Source organism: Diaphorina citri, unplaced genomic scaffold (assembly GCF_000475195.1).
Source record: "Diaphorina citri unplaced genomic scaffold, Diaci psyllid genome assembly version 1.1 scaffold1039, whole genome shotgun sequence".
Taxonomy (NCBI): domain Eukaryota; kingdom Metazoa; phylum Arthropoda; class Insecta; order Hemiptera; family Psyllidae; genus Diaphorina; species Diaphorina citri.
This window is the reverse complement of record NW_007378469.1, coordinates 32,887-57,613: the sequence shown is the minus strand read 5'-3', so window position 1 is coordinate 57,613 and position 24,727 is coordinate 32,887. Positions and strand designations below refer to the sequence as shown.

Here is a 24,727-nt window from a genome sequence, read left to right as displayed (position 1 = left end):
TTCCAGTTACAGCAGTGAGAAATGGATGGTGAAATTGGGACATCCACTAATTTTCTATAGTTTTCATTCTTCAGTTGCACTAGTTCCAGAAGTGAGAAATGGATAGTGAAATGGACACATCCACCAATTATCTAATTTTTCAGTCTTCAATTACAGCAGTGAGGATTATTATTATTATTATTATTATTATTATTATTATTATTATTATTATTATTATTATTATTATTATTATTATTATTATTATTATTATTATTATTATTATTATTATTATTATTATTATTATTATTATTATTATTATTATTATTATTATTATTATTATTATTATTATTATTATTATTATTATTATTATTATTATTATTATTATTATTATTATTATTATTATTATTATTATTATTATTATTATTATTATTATTATTATTATTATTATTATTATTATTATTTTCTTTTTTTCTCCTGCTGTTGAACCCATAAGTAGTAGTATGTGAGACCCATAGTTTGTTGGGTAAGGATGTTTTCCAAAGTTTTTATTGTTTTCTTTTTCCTTTACAGGTACAGGGTATCGATTGGCCAGAGGATATAAAGACCAAGCTCTAGAAACTGACCGACCTGAAGACATTTCTCACCTGGTGTTTGTAGTTCATGGCATGGGACAGAAAATGGACTCGGGGAGGATCATCAAAAACGCAACTCAGTAAGTACTTACCTTTCTCACCTGGTGTTTGTAGTTCATGGCATGGGACAGAAAATGGACTCGGGGAGGATCATCAAAAACGCAACTCAGTAAGTACTTACTCATATGATTTAGTTGCCCGGCTAAACTCACCACCCTGACCCCTATAGACCTCTGGGAGAACCCAATACAAGCTGCCACCTTCCTTGATCTCATTCCAACCCTGGAACCTCTTGGAGATGTTGACTGATCTGCTATCACTGCTGTACCCCAAGCTGCCACCTTCCTTGATCTCATTCCAACCCTGGAACCTCTTGGAGATGTTGACTGATCTGCTATCACTGCTGCAACAACATGATTTGAAATGAATTTGAGTTTAAGGAAAGAGCCTAACTATTAAAAATTTATTTTTTAAAGAAAATTATGGGAAAAAATGGAGATACATAATACAATGCAACTATAAATAGTACAATCCAGGAACCATAGTTAAAGATAGTATCCTGGTTTTGTATATTCCAGTAGACTCCATAAAATAATGTAGATTTCTAGTTACCCATTTTACCCCCAAATATATTCCCCTCCATCCATCTGGTATGATATTTTTAGCTAAATCCCCTTTAAGGATGAGCTATTAATTTTATCTTTTGTTATGATTTAATTGCCCGGCTAAACTCACCACCCTGACCCCTATAGACCTCTGGGAGAACCCAATGCAAGCTGCCACCTTCCTTGATCTCACTCCAACTCTGGAACCTGTTGGAGATGTTGACTGATAGATATTTTCTCCATGATCAACAACCAACAACATGATTTGAAATGAATTTGAGTTTAAGGAAAGAGCCTAACTATTAAAAATTTATTTTTTAAAGAAAATCATGGGAAAAAATGGAGATACATAATACAATGCAACTATTAATAGTACAATCCAGGAACCATAGTTAAAGATAGTATCCTGGTTTTGTATGTTCCATAGACTCCATAAAAAACAATGTAGATTTCTAGTTACCCATTTTACCACCAAAATATATTCCCTTCCATCCATCTGGTATGATATTTTTAGCTAAATCCCCTTTAAGGGTGAGCTATTAATTTTATCTTTTGTTCTTTTCAGATTCAGAGAATCTGTGATGTGGCTGAAGAAGAAATATTTTGCCTCCTCCAAGCTGAGAGCTGAATTCTTCCCCGTAGAATGGCGCTCTTCACTTGCCTTAGATGGAGGTAGGTCGCTGGATTCCTTGTTAAAAAAGAGTAGCAAACAAATAGATCATGGAGAAAATATCTATTATTTTTTTTTTAATTGGTGTAATGTAAAGCTTTCTACAAGATAAGCTATTCTTCTATTTTAATGCACTCGTATGCACCAATCAGATTGCTTGATAATTAAGGACAAGCCAGTTAAATAGGGCTAGGGTCGCCAGAGATCTTCAACAATTGGCCTCAAAGCCACTATGACAACAACTTGTTTTGTATTCGTAACTAGGACTTTGGTTAAAAATTCTTTTTTCAACCGTCTCTCTAAGGGAGTAACTAGTTCAAGCTATGTAGGTAAGTGTCTAAAACCACTATCTTATCATAAGCCTTAGAGCTTCTTAGATAGTGGTATAACTCATAATTACCTAACATTTTCGTCGATTGAGTTTGTAAGAAATAAAAATTAACACTGTTCCTAATTCATGCACTTCACAGACATTGTTGAATCCATCACTCAATTGAACGTACTCAATCTTCGTCACATGCTTAATGCCTCAGCCATGGACATCATGTACTATACGGACTGAAAAGTCCCTTTACTCCAGCAGTAGGCTACTACTATTATTGTGGTCAAAATCTCAAATTATATTGAGGATAAAATTCCATACCCCGGCTGGGATTGAACCCACGCCCTCCTGTTTACCAGGCGAGCGTCTTGACCACTACACCACCGAGGTAGGTGACATTGGTAACGCAAGTGGATTTAAAAGAAATTTATCAAAGACGCGCAACAGGCGCGAAGGACCGAAATACTCTGTCCCTAGTGTTACAGGGACCTAAAACGGTGAGAAGGGGGAAAAAAGGTACCTTTGTCGTGTTTTGAATCCGGGTCTCCTGTGCCCTAAATCACCAAAGTATGGAAAAGTATTTACAATTCCATATTTCGATATGATTCGTCCAAATTCAAAATTCTGCTTTTCCATTGGTTATTACACTTGTAAGATACTTTTCCATACTTTGGTGATTTAGGGCACTGAATGTAAACTTTTCATATTGGACCACAGAGTGAAACTAGAGGGTATTGACACCTCTTCATGATTCATGAGTGAGGACCTACGCCTTAAGGTGACTACAAACAACCAAGCATATTGCAAGCTTGATTGTCTGTAGTCACATCTTAAGGTCCAGCTCGTCAGCTCCAATGGCGTAGTGGTCACTGCACTCGCCTTGCACGTGGGAGACATGGGTTCGATTCCCGGCGGGGTCAAGAAATTTGTATCATGCAAATGATTGATCCCGCGCTATGAAGGTTTTCGTCTGTGAGTTTTTCTTCTACGAATACACATCGATCCCGTGACTGGCTGTTGCGGGGCCCACTCAGCCTCGTGAGGAAAATGAGTAGCTATGACATATAAATGCGCATAGCGACCGGTGCCAGCGTGGTAGGTAAACATTGGATGTTAGGATTATTGAGATATTGGGAAAAATCCTACAATGCAATGCTGCAGTGAGCACCAAAGTTGTGATATAATAACACAAAGAAACTGCATTTTCATTTTTCATTTTCATTTCTTAAGGTCCAGCTGTTCTAAGCTTCCAAGTACTGAACCTACGTACAAAACCCGACTATAAAATCTTCTGACAAACCTATGGTGGCCTTAAACCTACACATTCAACTGTATCACCCACTCTGAGATTATGAGATCTAATGGATGATGATGCATAAGTTAAGAACAACTTGAACAAAGTAGATAGAGGTATACGCAATAATCTTTACATTTAAACAATTACCTCATGAGGAATGAATCAATTTACAGGGGACAATGTAAGACAATAGGTAACAACTGAGATTCTAATCCCAATACCTAATATCTATTTATAAAGTTAAGTCTCTGTCACAAGAGTGATTAGATTAAAGTATGAATAGATTGAATAGGTATTAAACACTTAATAATGTTCTGAAGTATACACTTCACTTGAGAAGGGATTTTTTTCTCCTACAGTTAAGGAGTTAATAGGTAATTAGATTTTTACGTAAGTGGACATGGAATCAAATGGGTTCAGGGTTCAGGCCTACGTTCTTGAAAACAACTTTACAACCTTGCACTTTACATTTCGCAAAATTCTGACGTCACAAAAAATATTATAATGGTTTTTGCAATGTTTTTAAAGGTTTTTCTTCTGTACCATTACTTACGTCATAACTTTCACGAAGTGTGAAATACAAAGTGCCATTTTTTTTAACGTAATATTTTGTGGGGGCGAGGACTCGAACCCCACAGACCCTCACTCGTAACTTCGGCCCTGAAGCTGTGGGTTTCTCACATTCAAGGATATACCTACCTAATATGGTATGAGCAAGTAAAATCCCATCCCCCTACTGTTGTCATGGGATTTTTCTCGAAAAATCTCGTCCTCAACACGCTCCCCTGTGCTAGATCCGCAAGAAGAGGCAAGAGGCGAGGTCTCTTCAAAAGTTTTATCTTTTATCGAACTTTCATTAAATTTGTGTTTAATAGGCATTCAACTACAAAAATGTTCAACGAGCAAAAAAATTATCACTTTGTGCTCGTTGCTTATCAAATCTCAGCTGATTTTTTGTCAATAAACAACTTTGGAATGTGCAAGAAGAGGCAAGAGGCGAGGTCTCTTCAAAAGTTTTATCGAACTTTCATTAAATTTGTGTTTAATAGGTATTTGTTACATTAATATCCAACTTTATTTGTTCAAATTGGATGTACAGTGTACTAGGTTTTATTTAAATTCATTAGCAATACCCAGGTTATAGATGAGAACATAGGTCACAGCAAAAATCTTTTGTGAAACATCTCAAGTACCTATAGGCAAAAGTTCATCTTTTCATGAGTAAAAGTTTGAAAAACTAGGACACCATGAACTCCTCATTTGCTTTTGATAACTCCCTGAACGATGAAATCCTCACAGTGCAATCTCAGGTGAACGGTATTCATTTAGAACACAAGGTTGAACAACTTGATAGCCCAAGTCACAAGGGCAGCTATGACAACTATTTCATTGAGAGTGATCTTGCTCAGGACACAAGTAACTTCTGGGATTATACCTCATCTGACAAAATCATCACAGAACTACAACCAGATGAAGTACGGTGGTTTTACAAGAGCTATTCTAACAAACGGTGGATTGAGTTTTGTGGCTACGATTCATTGAACATAGAAGCAAAATATCAGCAGTATTTCAATGGAGACTGGAAGTATTACATTAGCAAGACCAAAGCAAACACAGGGACATCTAATGGAGATGCACCAGACAGTCCAGATAGTGAACGGGAAAAATACACAGTTGTTGTACGAGGAGGTTTATATGAAGTTGAACTACTTGAGAAACAATGTGTATCTATCTACTGGCCAGGTTAGTAATTTTCTCTGTCACATTACCCATACACCCTATGTGGACTCATAACTTACAATTATTTGTAATTAGCTCCTGTATCCTTTGTCATTTTGACAGACTGTTGTTGAGCAGGAAGGCAGCTCTAAGCAGCATTTTTCAGAAAAGTAAGTTCATACAGGCAGATCAAAATTTTCATGTGGGGGGAAGATCACAAGACGGGACCCTTTATCTATTATTGTGCACCATCAGTTCCTGTATCCTTTGTCATTTTGACAGACTGTTGTTGAGCAGGAAGGCAGCTCTAAGCAGCATTTTTCAGAAAAGTAAGTTCATACAGGCAGATCAAAATTTTCATGTGGGGGGAAGATCACAAGACGGGACCCTTTATCTATTATTGTGCACCATCAGTTCCTGTATCCTTTGTCATTTTGACAGACTGTTGTTGAGCAGGAAGGCAGCTCTAAGCAGCATTTTTCAGAAAAGTAAGTTCATACAGGCAGATCAAAATTTTCATGTGGGGGGAAGATCACAAGACGGGACCCTTTATCTATTATTGTGCACCATCAGTTCCTGTATCCTTTGTCATTTTGACAGACTGTTGTTGAGCAGGAAGGCAGCTCTAAGCAGCATTTTTCAGAAAAGTAAGTTCATACAGGCAGATCAAAATTTTCATGTGGGGGGAAGATCACAAGACGGGACCCTTTATCTATTATTGTGCACCATCAGTTCCTGTATCCTTTGTCATTTTGACAGACTGTTGTTGAGCAGGAAGGCAGCTCTAAGCAGCATTTTTCAGAAAAGTAAGTTCATACAGGCAGATCAAAATTTTCATGTGGGGGGAAGATCACAAGACGGGACCCTTTATCTATTATTGTGCACCATCAGTTCCTGTATCCTTTGTCATTTTGACAGACTGTTGTTGAGCAGGAAGGCAGCTCTAAGCAGCATTTTTCAGAAAAGTAAGTTCATACAGGCAGATCAAAATTTTCATGTGGGGGGAAGATCACAAGACGGGACCCTTTATCTATTATTGTGCACCATCAGTTCCTGTATCCTTTGTCATTTTGACAGACTGTTGTTGAGCAGGAAGGCAGCTCTAAGCAGCATTTTTCAGAAAAGTAAGTTCATACAGGCAGATCAAAATTTTCATGTGGGGGGAAGATCACAAGACGGGACCCTTTATCTATTATTGTGCACCATCAGTTCCTGTATCCTTTGTCATTTTGACAGACTGTTGTTGAGCAGGAAGGCAGCTCTAAGCAGCATTTTTCAGAAAAGTAAGTTCATACAGGCAGATCAAAATTTTCATGTGGGGGGAAGATCACAAGACGGGACCCTTTATCTATTATTGTGCACCATCAGTTCCTGTATCCTTTGTCATTTTGACAGACTGTTGTTGAGCAGGAAGGCAGCTCTAAGCATCTCTCTGTGGTTAGGCTTCTTTATATCAGCTGTAGTGTCTAGTACACAAGTACCTACTATAGTTTCCATTTGAAGAAAAAATCGACAAAATCATTTTTTTTTTATTATTATTATTATTTATTACTATTTTCTTTTCCCTGCTGTTGAACCCATAAGTAGTAGTTTGTGAGAGCATGAGACCCATAGTTTGTTGGTTAAGGATATTTTTCCAAAGTTTTTATTGTTTTATTTTTCCCTTACAGGTACAGGGTACCGATTAGCCAGAGGCTACAAAGACCAAGCTCTAGAAACTGACAGGCCTGAAGACATTTCTCACCTGGTGTTCGTAGTTCATGGCATGGGACAGAAAATGGACTCAGGGAGGATCATCAAAAACGCAACTCAGTAAGTACTTACTCATATGATTTAATTGCCCGGCTAAACTCACCACCCTGACCCCTATAGACCTCTGGGAGAACCCAATGCAAGCTGCCACCTTCCTTGATCTCACTCCAACTCTGGAACCTGTTGGAGATGTTGACTGATAGATATTTTCTCCATGATCAACAACCAACAACATGATTTGAAATGAATTTGAGTTTAAGGAAAGAGCCTAACTATTAAAAATTTATTTTTTAAAGAAAATCATGGGAAAAAATGGAGATACATAATACAATGCAACTATTAATAGTACAATCCAGGAACCATAGTTAAAGATAGTATCCTGGTTTTGTATGTTCCATAGACTCCATAAAAAACAATGTAGATTTCTAGTTACCCATTTTACCACCAAAATATATTCCCTTCCATCCATCTGGTATGATATTTTTAGCTAAATCCCCTTTAAGGGTGAGCTATTAATTTTATCTTTTGTTCTTTTCAGATTCAGAGAATCTGTGATGTGGCTGAAGAAGAAATATTTTGCCTCCTCCAAGCTGAGAGCTGAATTCTTCCCCGTAGAATGGCGCTCTTCACTTGCCTTAGATGGAGGTAGGTAGCTGGATTCCTTGTTAAAGAAAGTAAAAAGAATAGCAAACAAATAGATCATGGAGAAAATATCTAATTTATTATTTAATTAGTGTAATGTAAAGCTTTCTACAAGGTAATCTATTCTTCTGTTTTAATGGACTTGTATGCACCAATCAGATTGCTTGATAATTAAGGACAAGCCAGTTAAATAGGGCCAGGGTTGCCAGAGATCTTCAACAATTGGCCTCAAAGCCACTATGACAACAACTTGTTTTGTATTCGTAACTAGGACTTTGGTTAAAAATTCTTTTTTCAACCGTCTCTCTAAGGGAGTAACTAGTTCAAGCTATGTAGGTAAGTGTCTAAAACCACTATCTTATCATAAGCCTTAGAGCTACTTAGATAGTGGTATAAGTATAACTCATAATTACCTAACATTTTCGTCGATTGAGTTTGTAAGAAATAAAAATTAACACTGTTCCTAATTCATGCACTTCACAGACATTGTCGAATCCATCACTCAATTGAACGTGCTCAATCTTCGTCACATGCTTAATGCCTCAGCCATGGACATCATGTACTATACATCTCCGATATATGGCTCCGAAATACAGCAGGGCCTCACAGACGAACTGAACCGACTTTACTCGATGTTCGTGGCGAGAAACCCGAATCACAACGCGAAGATTTCCATCATTGCACACTCCCTGGGCTGTGTTATTGTGTATGATGTCATTACGGGATGGATACCTCAGGTTAGTATCTATACATTAAGGTCGTGTCTTACCTCCGTGGATTGTTGTTACTAACGTCAAGGACAACGTTTAGTCACTCATCTTCCACGTCCAGGAAGGCGGCTCCTGCCACAGGGTTGGTCCATAATGATGTGGGGTCAATTTGGGTGGGGTGTGCCGGGCAACTGCCCGCCCCCCCCCGGCACTGTTCAACTGAACAGATGTGGTACATCCTGTGCCGCACTCCTGCAGTCTGGGCATAGGTCAGGGATCCCAGGGTCAATTCGGATTGTCTCAGGATTGAGTTGAATCCGAGTTTGACCTGGCTATTAAATAGGAAATACTCGTTTCATCTCAATCCTGATTTGGTAAACCAGCATAAGTAGCTCGCCATCAGCCTATTCTTATAAAAGTCTTTTAAAATGGGGGTACTCTTCCTTCAAAATTCCCCTGTGTCGAGTACATTATTAATCAAGCAAATATTGTTGTCCCTTATTAGGTTCAGCTAATATTTCTATTATATAGGAGTTCTTCTACTAGTATTGAGACTGTTGAGTGAAATTATCTAATTAATGAGGGTAAAATCCCAGGTTTTACCTGGTATTCGACCCTTCATCCTCTCGCCTACAAGGTGAACGTCTTAACTAAATATCCACTACTCTACCGTGGTAGGTAGAGCAGTAAGATAGGAAGCATGTCACTGATCATATTTCCCTCTTATTTCAGATGTACCAACAAGAAACTGGCCTCAATTCCCACACGCATGATGCCAACTGTAAAGGCGGCACCATAGAACCAAAATCCCGGCTCAACTTTCATGTAAGTTTGTTTTGTTTGATTGTTTATGTTTTATACTTACTCTCTATTACACTAAACACTGTAGCCAAAACCAAACATTATTTGTAATGAGGAAGTATTAAAATTGGTCCGAACCAAAATCCCGGCTCAACTTTCATGTAAGTTTGTTTTGTTTGATTGTTTATGTTTTATACTTACTCTCTATTACACTAAACACTGAAGCCAAAACCAAACATCATTTGTAATGAGGAAGTATTAAAATTGATCAAAATTTTCCTACTCTGGATTGATGCGTTTCCTACTCTGGATTGATGCTATCTAGCTATCATTGATTTTTATTTCCATCCTATCTCTGATTCCTTGAATATTTCAAATTTCTGAACTAACTGGGGAAAAAAGTTTCGAAAAAGAAACTGAAAACTTCAACGTTGAAGTTTAATTTTATTTTGAATTGCATTGTACTTTTTTTTCGCAGTAAAAGTTAAATGCTTGTTTATTCGTTGTTCTCGGTGTTCTGCTTTGTACTTTTTGAAAACTTTCGGTATTTTCTCTGGGTTCTGAACTATTTCTTGTTTGTTTTGTATTTGTTTCGCCAACTCGTGCTTCGTTTTACAAAAAATAAATGGAAATAGGTACATACCCAACCTAGGTATGTATGTACTTTTAACATAGTTTATTGCTCATAGTTGGGTTACCTACAAGATTTATTTATTTATTTACTTAGGTACATATTTATTTAGAAATAGATTTAGAAGCTGTGTATTTCAATGCATTTTATCTTTCCTCAAACGTAGTGGAACATTACTCTCTGCCCCCTCCATCTCTCTCTGTCTCTCCTTCGTCCTGTGTCTCCTCTCCCTCCCTCTCTTTATCTCCCCCTCCCTCTCTTTTACCCTTCCTTTCTCTCTCCCTCTCTTCATCAAAATCTACAAATAGTCAAGTACTTTCCGGTCCTAAATAAATAATCATGTGTATGTTTTGTGCGTTTATTTTGCTTCAGTTGGACAACCTGTTCTGTCTCGGCTCCCCATTGGCTGTGTTCTTAGCGTTGCGTGTACCCCGTGGTCACCATGGCAACCACTTGTTTCCCCCTTCCCTCTGCTCTAGGCTGTACAATGTGTTTCATCCGTCCGACCCCATAGCGTACAGGTAAGTTTTTTTTTTACAAGAGGTTTGATAGAGGGAACTGTATCTGCTAAGGTCTTATACATGGGCAACCTTTATTTGTTTACTGCTGGTCCATCTAAATTTCTTCCCCTTCTCCCAGACTCGAACCTCTGGTCATGAAGAACTACTTCCGCATCGCCCCCGTGTCCATTCACTCGTACAATGCCAGCTCCAAACCCCTCTACTGTGATATGCCCCTCGAGTTTATCATTCCCTCTCCTTCCCCCTCTGAAACCTCCCCTCCGCCCCTGCTTGAGAACCCCCCGCCACCTCAGGAGAAGAGCTGGAAAAAGTGGAGCCTGAGTTTCGTGAAGCCCGCGGTGGGGCCTGGCTCCAAATCGAACGCGCAGACCCAGCCGGAGTCTCCTTATGAGGGTGAGTTTTTGTGACTAAGGAGTAACCTTTTCAGCTAAGGTCATGGTGAGTTTTTGTGAACAATGGCCGGGTCCACAAAGTGAGTTTAAACTCCATTTAGGTCAAAATCTTGGATTGAGAAATCTAATTAACTGAGTTTCCGATTTTTTTTCCTTTTTTTTTTTAATCAAGCAATCAGATTGCTTAATAGTTCAACTTAAACGGAGTTTAAACTCTCGTAAAATGTCCAAAATTTTGCAAAACAGAAAACGCCCAAAACAATGGACTTTTAGGAATGCAACTTGTAATAAATGATAAATGATAATAATAATGGTTTATTTCTGGGACCAAATAATAATAATCATGGTTTATTAATGGGACCAAATAATTAATTAACTATAGCGAATCATGCAATATTTGGGATTTGTCACCACTTTTACGTCAGTTCTTAACCCCCTCAATTTGTCCCCCGTCAGGCCTGGAGCATCGTTTGGACTACGCGCTCAAGGACACCTACGGTGGCACCACACGCGGCTACCTGTCCGCCATGACCTCCCACACGGCCTACTGGAACAACTATGATTGCGCCTACTTCATTCTCACCCGACTGTTCCCAACGCTCGAACTCAGCTCAACTCCTCCCGACTCTTCGGCCTATCTGCCCGACTTTTCCTTGTATTAAGCGCCTATCTGCCTGACTTCTCCTTGTATATAGCGCCTATCTGCCTGACTTCTCCTTGTATTAAGCGCCTATCTGCCTGACTTCTCCTTGTATTAAGCGCCTATCTGCCTGACTTCTCCTTGTATTAAGCGCCTATCTGCCTGACTTCTCCTTGTCAGGCCTATCTGCCTGACTTCTCCTTGTATTAAGCGCCTATCTGCCTGACTTCTCCTTGTATTAAGCGCCTATCTGCCTGACTTCTCCTTGTATTAAGCATTCTCCGGCTATTTTCCAAGAATTCTACTTGTATTTAGTATGCTTCGGTTATTTTTCGAGACTTCTTGTGGTAGCGCCTACTTCATTCTGACCCGTCTGTTCCCAACGCTCGAACTCAGCTCTACTCCTCCCGACTCTTCGGCCTATCTGCCCGATTTCTCCTTGTATTAAGCATTCTCCGGCTGTTCTCCAAGCGTGCTCCGACTATTCTCCGAGACTTCTCCCCGCCCTCTTGTATTTCCATTGAGCCTAAAGGTGCGTACAGATATCCTAAAAGTGCGTTCAGATTCTAGGTAAGCCTGTATTTGAGCCTAGATAAGGCTGTTTTTTCTTCTCGCTGTTCATTCATTAGCCTGTAAGCTTGACTGCTTCTCTTTTCTACAGTATTCTATGTATAAAGAACTCAGCCTACAGTATTCTTCAAAGAACTCAGCCTCTTATGCTTGGTTGAGCCTTAGAGGTCTTCATTTTAGTAAGTATAATTATACGTTTTTTCAGTCTACCTCTGCCCATGCGCGGATTGTAACGAATTTTGTTTTTCAACCAGATTCGTTGACATATTTAAATATTTAATGTGTTTAATTATTTTATTTTTATGATTTTTATTAACTGCAGATAAAATAGATAAACCATGACAGAAAAATAACTTTCTTCTTTCTTGTGATACTAGAACCCGGGAAAATCAGTAAGGAAAAAGAGTTATCTCAATGTTTTTACTTTTTTGAAATTATTTGTGTAGGTAATTTTTGTAATTTATTTACTTAAATTATAATTGTAACCTAAGCAAAATTCTGAGATTGTTTATTATTTACACCTATCACCAGAGGTAAATTGTCCATTACTTTTAGTTTTCATTTCTCCTGGCCTAAAAGAGGTTCAAGAGTTGATCTCAATTCCCGAAAACTTTTGCTTGGTTTCTGTGAAATCCATGTACCATATTACAATGTTACTTATTGTTGTTTTATGTTATGTGATTTTTTACTCTCCTACGCCTAATTCTTCTGCTAACCGTGTTTTTCAACCTATGTGAGTTTTGAATGTTCAGTCATGACGTTAAGCATGATTGATACACATGTCTCTCAACTTGGTTTTTCGACAGATCTTTGTGAGTACGCCATTTTTGAGAAAAAATTACTAGAATAAATCTGAAATTTCCATCAATATCCCACACACAAAAGTCTACAGAAACGTTCAACTTAAAGAATGAAAATAGCATCATGCTTGAAAACAAGCTACAGAAGAAAGAGTGCTGGTTCTCAGTATAACCTACTTATATTAATCTTATTATTATTTACTTAAACAAAAAACACTTTTATGATGGCCAGGATCACAATCGGAGATTAAACCATGATTAACTTTGAATTTGGAATCTGATTAGTTGATTTCAAAAATTTTAGCCAATCAGATTGCTTAATCCACGATGAAAATCATGGTTTAATCTCTGGAAGTGGCCTTGGCAAATAAATCAATAAAAATATTTCTTATAAACTATTAAAATAACGAATTTGAAAATATTGGCAGACAAATCATCGCGTCGCATAACAAAATCGCACAAATATAATAATATTATTATATAATTTGGAAAAAAAAGATTTATAACCATTTTTGACAAATAAATAGAACTACACTTATGTATCGCTTGGATATAAAATTTTCAATACAAAAAATAATACCTAAAGCGTCATAAAATAATATGAAAACAATTTTTTATATATATATATATATAAAAAAAAATAATAATAATGTAACTAAAAAATGATGATGGAAAAACAATAAAAATAAAATTCACCTCTTGGGAAGAAAAAAAAAGTAAAAAACTCAAATAATAATAAAAATATAGCTATAGAAAAGTCACAAAAAAGTAAAGAAAGAAATAAAATAATATAAAAAAAATATTTTTCTACAGTTTCTGTTTAGAATAAATTCATGATAAGATGCAAAATAAATACGAATAAAGGGTGACCAGCAAGGGTGATTCTGTGGTATTACACTCGCTTGCCATGCAAAAGGTCCGGGTTCGCTTCCCATGTGCTGTACTGGTCACCCAAAAGCGTCAAACGGAACTTTGGGTAGGTAGATATAATTAAATAAAAAATTACAAACAAAGAGAAAAGAGATCAAGAAATTTAAGCTATGAGAAATACTTGAAAAAGTTTCAGTACAATAAAAAGGATCTAAAAAAATATTTTTCTACAGTTTAGAATAAATTCATGATAAGATGCAAAATAAATACCAATAAAGGGTGACCAGCAAGGGTGACTCTGTGGTATTACACTCACTTGCCATGCAAAAGGTCCGGGTTCGATTCCCATGTGCTGTACTGGTCACCCAAAAGCGTCAAATGGAACTTTGGGTAGGTAGATATAATGAAATAAAAAAATACAAACAAAGAGAAAAGAGATCAAGAAATTTAAGCTATGAAAAATACTTGAAAAAAGTTTCAGTACAATGAAAATGATCTTTTACTCAAAATACTGCTTTCACAGCATGACGGTAGGAACATAACAACTGACTCTAGCTAACTCGAACAATTGGGAAATGTTGCTCGTTACAATATAACCATGTACTGCTTTATTGGTCACCCAAAAGCGTCAAACGGAACTTTGGGTAGGTAGATATAATTAAATAAAAAATTACAAACAAAGAGAAAAGAGATCAAGAAAATTAAGCTATGAGAAATACTTGAAAAAGTTTCAGTACAATGAAAAGGATCTTTTACTCAAAATACTGCTTTCACAGCATGACGGCAGGAACTTAACAACTGACTCTAGCTAACTCGAACAATTGGGAAATGTTGCCTGTTGCAATATAACTATGTACTGCTTTATAATGTCCAAATAGAAGATAATATTGTCACACTAAATCAAAATAGGAAATGGTACAGAGAAAAAAAAAAACTTTTTTTAACGTATCATCTTAATTTCTTCAAAAAACCGTACGAATTAGCTAGACCTCAAAGTGTAGATGAGTTATGTCGAACCTGTTTAATTGGGAATCTAAGGCAACAGCAATTTTTCCCGCTTATCCAGGTTTCCCAATAAGCTGTTGCAATATAACTATGTACTGCTTTATAATGTCCAAATAGAAGATAATATTGTCACACTAAATCAAAATAGGAAATGGTACAGAGCAAAAAAAAAAACTTTTTTTAACGTATCATTTTAATTTCTTCCAAAAATCGTACGAATTAGCTAGACCTCAAAGTGTAAATGAGTTATGTCGAAACCTGTTTAATTGGGAATCTAAGGCAACAGAAATTTTTCCCGCTTATCCAGGTTTCCCAATAACAAATGAAGGGGCCACGATTTTCCCTCGGTTCTCCAGGGTTCGAAATTTGAAATATTCAAGGAATCAGAGATAGGATGGAAATAAAAATCAATGATAGCTAGATAGCATCAATCCAGAGTAGGAAAATTTTGACCAATTTTAATACTTCCTCATTACAAATGATGTTTGGTTTTGGCTACAAGGTTTAGTGTAATAGAGATTAAGTATAAAACATAAACAATCAAACAAAACAAACTTACATGAAAGTTGAGCCGGGATTTTGGTTCTATGGTGCCGCCTTTACAGTTGGCATCATGAGTGTGGGAATTGAGGCCAGTTTCTTGTTGGTACATCTGAAATAAGAGGGAAATATGATCAGTGACACGCTTATCTTACTTATCCTCTACCTAGCACGGTAGTGGAGTAGTTAAGGTGTTCACCTGGTAGGCGGGAGGACGAGGGATTGAATACCAGGTAAAACATGGGATTTTATCCTCATTAATTAGATAATTTCACTCAACAGTCTCAATACTAGTGGAAGAACTCCTATACAATATGATAATATTACTGAACCTAATAAGGGACAACTATATTTGCTTGATAGGGAATAGTGTTTCATAATGTACTCGACACAGGGGAATTTCGAAGGAAGAGTACCCCCGATTTTAAAGGCTTTTATAAGAATAGGCTGATGGCGAGCTACTTATGCTGGTTTACCAAATCAGGATTGAGATGAAACGAGGATTTCCTATTTAATAGCCAGGTAAAACTCGGATTCAACTCAATCCTGAGACAATCCGAATTGACCCTGGGATCCCTGACCTATGTCCAGACTGCAGGAGTGCGGCACAGGATGTACCACATCTGTTCAACTGCCCGGCACACCCCACCCAACTTGACCCATCATTATGGACCAACCCTGTGGCAGGAGCCACCTTCCTAGACCTGGAAGATGAGTGACTAAACATTGTCCTTGACGTTAGCAATAACAATCCACGGTGGTAAAACTCGACCTTACTTAATGTATAGATACCAACCTGAGGTATCCATCCCGTAATGACATCATACACAATAACACAGCCCAGGGAGTGTGCAATGATGGAAATCTTCGCGTTGTGATTCGGGTTTCTCGCCACGAACATCGAGTAAAGTCGGTTCAGTTCGTCTGTAAGGCCCTGCTGTATTTCGGAGCCATATATCGGAGATGTATAGTACATGATGTCCATGGCTGAGGCATTAAGCATGTGACGAAGATTGAGCACGTTCAATTGAGTGATGGATTCGACAATGTCTGTGAAGTGCATGAATTAGGAACAGTGTTAATTTTTATTTCTTACAAACTCAATCGACGAAAATGTTAGGTAATTATGAGTTATACTTATACCACTAAGTAGCTCTAAGGCTTATGATAAGATAGTGGTTTTAGACACTTACCATGAATTAGGAACAGTGTTAATTTTTATTTCTTACAAACTCAATCGACGAAAATGTTAGGTAATTATGAGTTATACTTATACCACTATCTAAGTAGCTCTAAGGCTTATGATAAGATAGTGGTTTTAGACACTTATCTACATAGCTTGAACCAATTACTCCCTTAGAAAGACGGTTGAAAAAAGAATTTTTCTTCAAATTCGTAACTAAAGAATACAAAACAAGTTGTTGTCATAGTGGCTTTGAGGCCAATTGTTGAAGATCTCTGGCAACCCTGGCCCTATTTAACTGGCTTGTCCTTAATTATCAAGCAATCTGATTGGTGCATACAAGTCCATTAAAATAGAAGAATAGATTATCTTGTAGAAAGCTTTACATTACACCAATTAAATAATAGATATTTTCTCCATGATCTATTTGTTTGCTACTCTTTTTTAACAAGGAATCCAGCCACCTACCTCCATCTAAGGCAAGTGAAGAGCGCCATTCTACGGGGAAGAATTCAGCTCTCAGCTTGGAGGAGGCAAAATATTTCTTCTTCAGCCACATCACAGATTCTCTGAATCTGAAAAGAACAAAAGATAAAATTAATAGCTCACCCTTAAAGGGGATTTAGCTAAAAATATCATACCAGATGGATGGAAGGGAATATATTTTGGTGGTAAAATGGGTAACTAGAAATCTACATTGTTTTTTATGGAGTCTATGGAACATACAAAACCAGGATACTATCTTTAACTATGGTTCCTGGATTGTACTATTAATAGTTGCATTGTATTATGTATCTCCATTTTTTCCCATGATTTTCTTTAAAAAATAAATTTTTAATAGTTAGGCTCTTTCCTTAAACTCAAATTCATTTCAAATCATGTTGTTGGTTGTTGATCATGGAGAAAATATCTATCAGTCAACATCTCCAACAGGTTCCAGAGTTGGAGTGAGATCAAGGAAGGTGGCAGCTTGCATTGGGTTCTCCCAGAGGTCTATAGGGGTCAGGGTGGTGAGTTTAGCCGGGCAATTAAATCATATGAGTAAGTACTTACTGAGTTGCGTTTTTGATGATCCTCCCTGAGTCCATTTTCTGTCCCATGCCATGAACTACGAACACCAGGTGAGAAATGTCTTCAGGCCTGTCAGTTTCTAGAGCTTGGTCTTTGTAGCCTCTGGCTAATCGGTACCCTGTACCTGTAAGGGAAAAATAAAACAATAAAAACTTTGGAAAAATATCCTTAACCAACAAACTATGGGTCTCATGCTCTCACAAACTACTACTTATGGGTTCAACAGCAGGGAAAAGAAAATAGTAATAAATAATAATAATAATAAAAAAAAAATGATTTTGTCGATTTTTTCTTCAAATGGAAACTATAGTAGGTACTTGTGTACTAGACACTACAGCTGATATAAAGAAGCCTAACCACAGAGAGATGCTTAGAGCTGCCTTCCTGCTCAACAACAGTCTGTCAAAATGACAAAGGATACAGGAACTGATGGTGCACAATAATAGATAAAGGGTCCCGTCTTGTGATCTTCCCCCCACATGAAAATTTTGATCTGCCTGTATGAACTTACTTTTCTGAAAAATGCTGCTTAGAGCTGCCTTCCTGCTCAACAACAGTCTGTCAAAATGACAAAGGATACAGGAACTGATGGTGCACAATAATAGATAAAGGGTCCCGTCTTGTGATCTTCCCCCCACATGAAAATTTTTATCTGCCTGTTTGAACTTACTTTTCTGAAAAATGCTTCCCAATTTTTGAGATATACTCCTCACTATTTTGGATGGTGTTGCCTGACTATACAGATAGACTTCATCGGGAGAGTACCACATCACAGTTGAATCGGGGAAATTCTCAGTATGAGAAACTGAAAATAAAACAGGCAAGATGATAAGAATGGGTCTGAGGCTTAACATTACAGATACTTTATTAAAAAAAAAAAAAATAAATAAAAAAAAACACCATATTCCCTAGAAACTGGGTAGGTTGACAATAACAGAGCTATTGTGAAAAGAAAAAAAGTCCAAGAATTTTCCAACACTGTTCATTCAATAATTTCCAACAGTTGATTCAATAGGTAACACAGTAAGGTTGAATAGTATATGTGTGCATCTCTACATCTAAAAATAATGTTTGCTATATGCAGTGGTGCCCCAAGTTGGAAGACAGCAATACCTATTGAGTGTTAGGTACCAACTTAGGTACTTAGTTTCTTTTGTGCTCTCTCCCCCCCCCTTTTCTCTCTCCCTTTGTATTTGAGTAAATTATTGTAATACTTATGTAGACCAACTTACCTGGAGGTTTTCCTCCATTCTTCACATCAATTACATACTCAGAACTCTTATGTCCAGCATATAATTCTAGATGAGCTTGTTCCATCACATCACTCATGTCCGCATCAAATGGTTGTCCGTTTTGGTAAAACCAGGATCCCCTTGTAACCATACTCTGTTCACAGTGGTGCCCCAAGTTGGAAGACAGCAATACCTATTGAGTGTTAGGTACCAACTTAGGTACTTAGTTTCTTTTGTGCTCTCTCCCCCACACCCCCTTTCTCTCTCCCTTTGTATTTGAGTAAATTATTGTAATACTTATGAAGACCAACTTACCTGGAGGTTTGCCTCCATTCTTCACATCAATTACATACTCGGAACTCTTATGTCCAGCATATAATTCTAGATGAGCTTGTTCCATCACATCACTCATGTCCGCATCAAATGGTTGTCCGTTTTGATAAAACCAGGATCCCCTTGTAACCATACTCTGTTCTCCTGTAAAACATTGGAATGTGAGTTAAATACAAATTACTTGAATGCAAAGCTAATTTCAGTGAAACTGACAAATTAACATAAATTTGCTAGTTTCACACAATGTTCAAGAAAAAGTATGATTGCACTATGCAGATCCATCATAATTATCTCTCATTATCTGAATATTAGAGCGCTAATTACAAATAATTGTAAGTTATGAGTCCACATAGGGTGTATGGGTAATGTGACAGAGAAAATTACTAACCTGGCCAGTAGATAGATACACATTGTTTCTCAAGTAGTTCAACTTCATATAAACCTCCTCGTACAACAACTGTGTATTTTTCCCGTTCACTATCTGGACTGTCTGGTGCATCTCCATTAGATGTCCCTGTGTTTGCTTTGGTCTTGCTAATGTAATACTTCCAGTCTCCATTGAAATACTGCTGATATTTTGCTTCTATGTTCAATGAATCGTAGCCACAAAACTCAATCCACCGTTTGTTAGAATAGCTCTTGTAAAACCACCGTACTTCATCTGGTTGTAGTTCTGTGATGATTTTGTCAGATGAGGTATAATCCCAGAAGTTACTTGTGTCCTGAGCAAGATCACTCTCAATGAAATAGTTGTCATAGCTGCCCTTGTGACTTGGGCTATCAAGTTGTTCAACCTTGTGTTCTAAATGAATACCGTTCACCTGAGATTGCACTGTGAGGATTTCATCGTTCAGGGAGTTATCAAAAGCAAATGAGGAGTTCATGGTGTCCTAGTTTTTCAAACTTTTACTCATGAAAAGATGAACTTTTGCCTATAGGTACTTGAGATGTTTCACAAAAGATTTTTGCTGTGACCTATGTTCTCATCTATAACCTGGGTATTGCTAATGAATTTAAATAAAACCTAGTACACTGTACATCCAATTTGAACAAATAAAGTTGGATATTAATGTAACAAATGCCTATTAAACACAAATTTAATGAAAGTTCGATAAAAGATAAAACTTTTGAAGAGACCTCGCCTCTTGCCTCTTCTTGCGGATCTAGCACAGGGGAGCGTGTTGAGGACGAGATTTTTCGAGAAAAATCCCATGACAACAGTAGGGGGATGGGATTTTACTTTTCATAAAACGTCCCTTTCCCACCATAAATTCTTTGTTTATTTTTGACTTGTAATTTTTATAAATTTTATTTTCTGTTTCTCAAGACCAAGCAACGAGCACAAAGTGATAATTTTTTTGCTCGTTGAACATTTTTGTAGTTGAATTCCGGAAAGCTCAGATTTAGTTGAATTCCTCATTTCCACAAGATGCAAAAATTCCACGGTAGGTACAAAAATAGTTACATAAAAAATACTTTCAGGACCCGCAAAATAACTCTTGCTTATTTTCCGGGTTTTCAGGGAATTTTTTTTTATATATATAATTAGGTATTAATTAGTATTTTCGATTGTGAAAAATATTTTCCGGTATAGGTACCTAGAACTCGCGCGGTAAGTATCCTGGAATGCAGTAGCTTGATTCTGTTTTTCTCGATTTTGTGGGTCATTTGAGAAGGAGGAGTACCTACCTAAATTTAATAGGATACCTATCTACTTATTACTTTCTATTATTTTTCTTCAAATTTTCTCCATTTATCATAGGTCCTTCGGATAGCCAAACATAATTAGGTCCCGACATATAATACCTATCTCTTTCATAGGTAGGGTACCTAATCTATGTATTCTCATTCAACATAGGACATAGGTATCTATACTTACCAACATACATATTTTGCTACCTAGGTACTAGGGCTCACTGTTTTGGTCTTTTGGCCTATGGCAAAGGTTCACAATGTTCACATATTTTATATTGCTACCTATTGGGTTCACTGTATTGGTCTTTTGGCCTATGGCAAAGTACCAGGTTTACAATGCTCACCTAGCTTAATCATTAGGTCAATATCGACTTCTGGATTGATGCTATCTAGCTATCATTGATTTTTATTTCCATCCTATCTCTGATTCCTTGAATATTTCAAATTTCTGAACTAACTGGGAAAAAAAAGTTTTGAAAAAGAAACTGAAAACTTCAACGTTGAAGTTTAATTTTATTTTGAATTGCATTGTACTTGTTTTTTTTTTTCCGCAGTAAAAGTTAAATGCTTGTTTATTCGTTGTTCTCGGTGTTCTGCTTTGTTTGTACTTTTTGAAAACTTTCGGTATTTTCTCTGGGTTCTGAACTATTTCTTGTTTGTTTTGTATTTGTTTCGCCAACTCGTGCTTCGTTTTACAAAAAATAAATGGAAATAGGTACATACCCAACCTAGGTATGTATGTACTTTTAACATAGTTTATTGCTCATAGTTGGGTTACCTACAAGATTTATTTATTTATTTACTTAGGTACATATTTATTTAGAAATAGATTTAGAAGCTGTGTATTTCAATGCATTTTATCTTTCCTCAAACGTAGTGGAACATTACTCTCTGCCCCCCCCTCTCTAAAAAATTTTTTTTAAAAAAAAAAAAAAAAAAAAAAAAATAGAAATAGGTACATACCCAACCTAGGTATGTAGTTTTAACATAGTTTATTGCTCATAGTTGGGTTACCTACAAGATTTATTTATTTACTTACATATTTATTTAGAAATAGATTTAAGAGCTATGTACTTCTGTGTGTATTTCAATGCATTTTATCTTTCCTCAAACGTAGTGGAACATTACTCTCTGCCCCCTCCATCTCTCTCTGTCTCTCCTTCGTCCTGTGTCTCCTCTCCCTCCCTCTCTTTATCTCCCCCTCCCTCTCTTTTACCCTTCCTTTCTCTCTTCCTCTCTTCATCAAAACCTATAAATAGTCAAGTACTTTCCGGTCCTAAATAAATAATCATGTGTATGTTTTGTGCGTTTATTTTGCTTCAGTTGGACAACCTGTTCTGTCTCGGCTCCCCATTGGCTGTGTTCTTAGCGTTGCGTGTACCCCGTGGTCACCATGGCAACCACTTGTTTCCCCCTTCCCTCTGCTCTAGGCTGTACAATGTGTTTCATCCGTCCGACCCCATAGCGTACAGGTAAGTTTTTTTTTTACAAGAGGTTTGATAGAGGGAACTGTATCTGCTAAGGTCTTATACATGGGCAACCTTTATTTGTTTACTGCTGGTCCATCTAAATTTCTTCCCCTTCTCCCAGACTCGAACCTCTGGTCATGAAGAACTACTTCCGCATCGCCCCCGTGTCCATTCACTCGTACAATGCCAGCTCCAAACCCCTCTACTGTGATATGCCCCTCGAGTTTATCATCCCCTCTCCTTCCCCCTCTGAAACCTCCCCTCCGCCCCTGCTTGAGAACCCCCCGCCACCTCAGGAGAAGAGCTGGAAAAAGTGGAGCCTGAGTTTCGTGAAGCCCGCGGTGGGGCCTGGCTCCAAATCGAACGCGCAGACCCAGCCGGAGTCTCCTTATGAGGGTGAGTTTTTGTGACTAAGGAGTAACCTTTTCAGCTAAGGTCATGGTGAGTTTTTGTGAACAATGGCCGGGTCCACAAAGTGAGTTTAAACTCCATTTAGGTCAAAATCTTAGATTGAGAAATCTTATTGGCTGAGTTTTTTTTTTTTTAAATCAAGCAATCAGTTCGTTTAATAGTTCAACTTAAACGGAGTTTAAACTCTCGTAATATGTCCAAAATTTTGGAAAACATAAAACGCCCAAAACACTGGACTTTTAGGAATGCAACTTGTAATAAATGATAATGATAATAATGATGGTTTATTTCTGGGACCAAATAATAATAATCATGGTTTATTAATGGGACCAAATAATTAATTAACTAGAGCGAATCATGCAATATTTGGGATTTGTGACCACTTTTACGTCAGTTCTTAACCCCCTCAATTTGTCCCCCGTCAGGTCTGGAGCATCGTTTGGACTACGCGCTCAAAGACACCTACGGTGGCACCACACGCGGCTACCTGTCCGCCATGACCTCCCACACGGCCTACTGGAACAACTATGATTGCGCCTACTTCATTCTCACCCGACTGTTCCCGACGCTGGAACTCAGCTCAACTCCTCCCGACTCTTCGGCCTATCTGCCCGACTTTTCCTTGTATTAAGCGCCTATCTGCCTGACTTCTCCTTGTATTAAGCGCCTATCTGCCTGACTTCTCCTTGTATTAAGCATTCTCCGGCTATTTTCCAAGAATTCTACTTGTATTTAGTATGCTTCGGTTATTTTTCGAGACTTCTTGTGGTAGCGCCTACTTCATTCTGACCCGTCTGTTCCCAACGCTCGAACTCAGCTCTACTCCTCCCGACTCTTCGGCCTATCTGCCCGATTTCTCCTTGTATTAAGCATTCTCCGGCTGTTCTCCAAGCGTGCTCCGACTATTCTCCGAGACTTCTCCCCGCCCTCTTGTATTTCCATTGAGCCTAAAGGTGCGTACAGATATCCTAAAAGTGCGTTCAGATTCTAGGTAAGCCTGTATTTGAGCCTAGATAAGGCTGTTTTTTCTTCTCGCTGTTCATTCATTAGCCTGTAAGCTTGACTGCTTCTCTTTTCTACAGTATTCTATGTATAAAGAACTCAGCCTACAGTATTCTTCAAAGAACTCAGCCTCTTATGCTTGGTTGAGCCTTAGAGGTCTTCATTTTAGTAAGTATAATTATACGTTTTTTCAGTCTGCTTCTGCCTATGCGCGGATTGTAACGAATTTTGTTTTTCAACCAGATTTGTTGACATATTTAAATATTTAATGTGTTTAATTATTTTATTTTTATGATTTTTATTAACTGGAGATAAAATAGATAAACCATGACAGAAAAATAACTTTCTTCTTTCTTGTGATATAACCCGGGAAAACCAGTAAGGAAAAATAGTTATCTCAATGTTTTTTGAAATTATTTGTGTAGGTATTTTTTGTAATTTCTTTACTTAAAGTATAATTGTAACCTAAGCAAAATTCTGAGATTGTTTATTCTTTACATCTATCACCAGAGGTAAATTGTCCATTACTTTTAGTTTTCATTTCTCCTGGCCTAAAAGAGGTTCAAGAGTTGATCTCATTTCCCAAAAACATTTGCTACCTTTCTGTGAAATCCATGTACCATGTTACATATTGTTGTTTTATGCTATGTGATTTTTTACTCTCCTACGCCTAATTCTTGTGCTAACCGTGTTTTCAACCTATGTGAGTTTTGAATGTTCAGTCATGACGTTAAGCACGATTGATACACATGTCTCTCAACTTGGTTTTTCGACAGATCTTTGTGAGTACGCCATTTTTGAGAAAATTTTACTAGAATAAATCGGAAATTTCCATCAATATCCCATACATATGCAACAATCTGTCAAAAGACCAGGTTTTGACATATCTCGCGGTCGGGCTTTAATGCCAGCCACTCTAGTTCAGACCGTCTGACCACAGACTTTGATCTTGTGTGGCTGTCATAAAGGAAGTTAATTCCTTGTATCCCCTCCCTATGCAGTGCAATAGTCCTAAACTAAAATGGACGCGGCACATTAGGGATCAGGAAGAGACCGCCTTAACATAATAATAAAATGCCAGCCACTCTAGTTCAGACCGTCTGACCACAGACTTTGATCTTGAGTGGCTGTCATAAAGGAAGTTAATTCCTTGTATCCCCTCCCTAATTTGTTCAAAGAACATTCCTTTACTCATTGAACTCGCGTGAACAATGACACAGTTTTACACGGTTG

General features: G+C 37.5%; 5 protein-coding genes and 1 long non-coding RNA gene across 9 annotated transcripts in view; 3 read left to right on the top strand and 3 right to left on the bottom strand.

Annotated features, from left to right (window-relative positions):
• Window positions 1–7,226, bottom strand: part of LOC103513861 (mitochondrial uncoupling protein 2-like) — a 30,830-nt gene extending 23,604 nt beyond the window's left edge. Inside the window, exon 1 of the mRNA XM_026826963.1 lies at window positions 7,049–7,226. Within this exon, the coding sequence (XP_026682764.1) occupies window positions 7,049–7,211 (163 nt within the window). The 5' untranslated portion in view covers window positions 7,212–7,226. The remainder of the gene's footprint in view (window positions 1–7,048) is intronic.
• On the top strand, window positions 4,458–5,309 carry LOC113469347 (phospholipase DDHD1-like). Its single transcript, XM_026826964.1, has one exon. It carries the CDS (start codon window positions 4,753–4,755, stop codon window positions 5,251–5,253), a length of 501 nt encoding a protein of 166 aa, XP_026682765.1. The 5' UTR covers window positions 4,458–4,752; the 3' UTR covers window positions 5,254–5,309.
• On the top strand, window positions 5,388–12,580 carry LOC103513860 (phospholipase DDHD1-like). Of its 2 annotated transcripts, none has more exons than XM_026826959.1 (8): window positions 5,388–5,394; window positions 6,895–7,036; window positions 7,515–7,621; window positions 8,102–8,355; window positions 9,061–9,153; window positions 10,133–10,281; window positions 10,400–10,674; window positions 11,130–12,580. In XM_026826959.1, the coding sequence occupies exons 2-8, from the start codon at window positions 6,990–6,992 to the stop codon at window positions 11,333–11,335; spliced, it is 1,131 nt and encodes a 376-aa protein (XP_026682760.1). In that variant the 5' UTR covers window positions 5,388–5,394; window positions 6,895–6,989; the 3' UTR covers window positions 11,336–12,580. The 2 variants fall into 2 exon arrangements, with proteins under 2 accessions (XP_026682760.1, XP_008476931.1); XM_008478709.2 differs by lacking the exon at window positions 5,388–5,394 and adding an exon at window positions 5,435–6,507.
• A 1,841-nt stretch (window positions 12,581–14,421) lies between these two features.
• Window positions 14,422–14,913, bottom strand: LOC113469349. Its single transcript, XR_003392799.1, has 2 exons — window positions 14,879–14,913; window positions 14,422–14,632 (listed from the first exon to the last, which is right to left on the bottom strand). It is a non-coding gene; the product is annotated as an uncharacterized LOC113469349 (long non-coding RNA).
• A 102-nt stretch (window positions 14,914–15,015) lies between these two features.
• LOC103513864 (phospholipase DDHD1-like) lies at window positions 15,016–20,070 on the bottom strand. 3 transcript variants are annotated; one of them, XM_026826961.1, is made up of 7 exons: window positions 19,306–20,070; window positions 18,900–19,061; window positions 17,864–18,157; window positions 17,335–17,476; window positions 16,750–16,856; window positions 15,895–16,148; window positions 15,016–15,210 (listed from the first exon to the last, which is right to left on the bottom strand). In XM_026826961.1, the coding sequence occupies exons 1-7, from the start codon at window positions 19,799–19,801 to the stop codon at window positions 15,031–15,033; spliced, it is 1,635 nt and encodes a 544-aa protein (XP_026682762.1). In that variant the 5' UTR covers window positions 19,802–20,070; the 3' UTR covers window positions 15,016–15,030. The 3 variants fall into 3 exon arrangements, with proteins under 3 accessions (XP_026682762.1, XP_026682763.1, XP_026682761.1); XM_026826962.1 differs by having other exon boundaries at window positions 18,023–18,157; XM_026826960.1 differs by lacking the exon at window positions 18,900–19,061 and adding an exon at window positions 18,585–18,746.
• Window positions 20,071–21,812: 1,742 nt separating this feature from the next.
• LOC103513863 (phospholipase DDHD1-like) lies at window positions 21,813–24,212 on the top strand. The gene is made up of 3 exons (XM_008478712.3): window positions 21,813–22,084; window positions 22,203–22,477; window positions 22,918–24,212. Exons 1-3 carry the CDS (start codon window positions 21,903–21,905, stop codon window positions 23,121–23,123), a joined length of 663 nt encoding a protein of 220 aa, XP_008476934.1. The 5' UTR covers window positions 21,813–21,902; the 3' UTR covers window positions 23,124–24,212.
• Window positions 24,213–24,727: the final 515 nt, after the last annotated feature.

Excerpts from the sequence above, each read along its gene's own strand:
- LOC103513863 (XM_008478712.3), top strand. The coding sequence starts at position 21,903 with ATGTGTATGTTTTGTGCGTTTATTTTGCTTCAGTTGGACAACCTGTTC. Across the intron at positions 22,085-22,202 it reads TCCGACCCCATAGCGTACAG|ACTCGAACCTCTGGTCATGA; the intron begins GTAAGTTTTTTT and ends CCCTTCTCCCAG. Across the intron at positions 22,478-22,917 it reads GCCGGAGTCTCCTTATGAGG|GTCTGGAGCATCGTTTGGAC; the intron begins GTGAGTTTTTGT and ends GTCCCCCGTCAG.
- LOC103513864 (XM_026826961.1), bottom strand. The coding sequence starts at position 19,801 with ATGAACTCCTCATTTGCTTTTGATAACTCCCTGAACGATGAAATCCTC. Across the intron at positions 18,158-18,899 it reads GAATGGAGGCAAACCTCCAG|TTTCTCATACTGAGAATTTC; the intron begins GTAAGTTGGTCT and ends TTTTATTTTCAG. Across the intron at positions 15,211-15,894 it reads TTACGGGATGGATACCTCAG|ATGTACCAACAAGAAACTGG; the intron begins GTTGGTATCTAT and ends CTCTTATTTCAG.
- LOC113469347 (XM_026826964.1), top strand. The coding sequence starts at position 4,753 with ATGAACTCCTCATTTGCTTTTGATAACTCCCTGAACGATGAAATCCTC.
- LOC103513860 (XM_026826959.1), top strand. The coding sequence starts at position 6,990 with ATGGGACAGAAAATGGACTCAGGGAGGATCATCAAAAACGCAACTCA. Across the intron at positions 8,356-9,060 it reads TTACGGGATGGATACCTCAG|ATGTACCAACAAGAAACTGG; the intron begins GTTAGTATCTAT and ends CTCTTATTTCAG. Across the intron at positions 10,282-10,399 it reads TCCGACCCCATAGCGTACAG|ACTCGAACCTCTGGTCATGA; the intron begins GTAAGTTTTTTT and ends CCCTTCTCCCAG.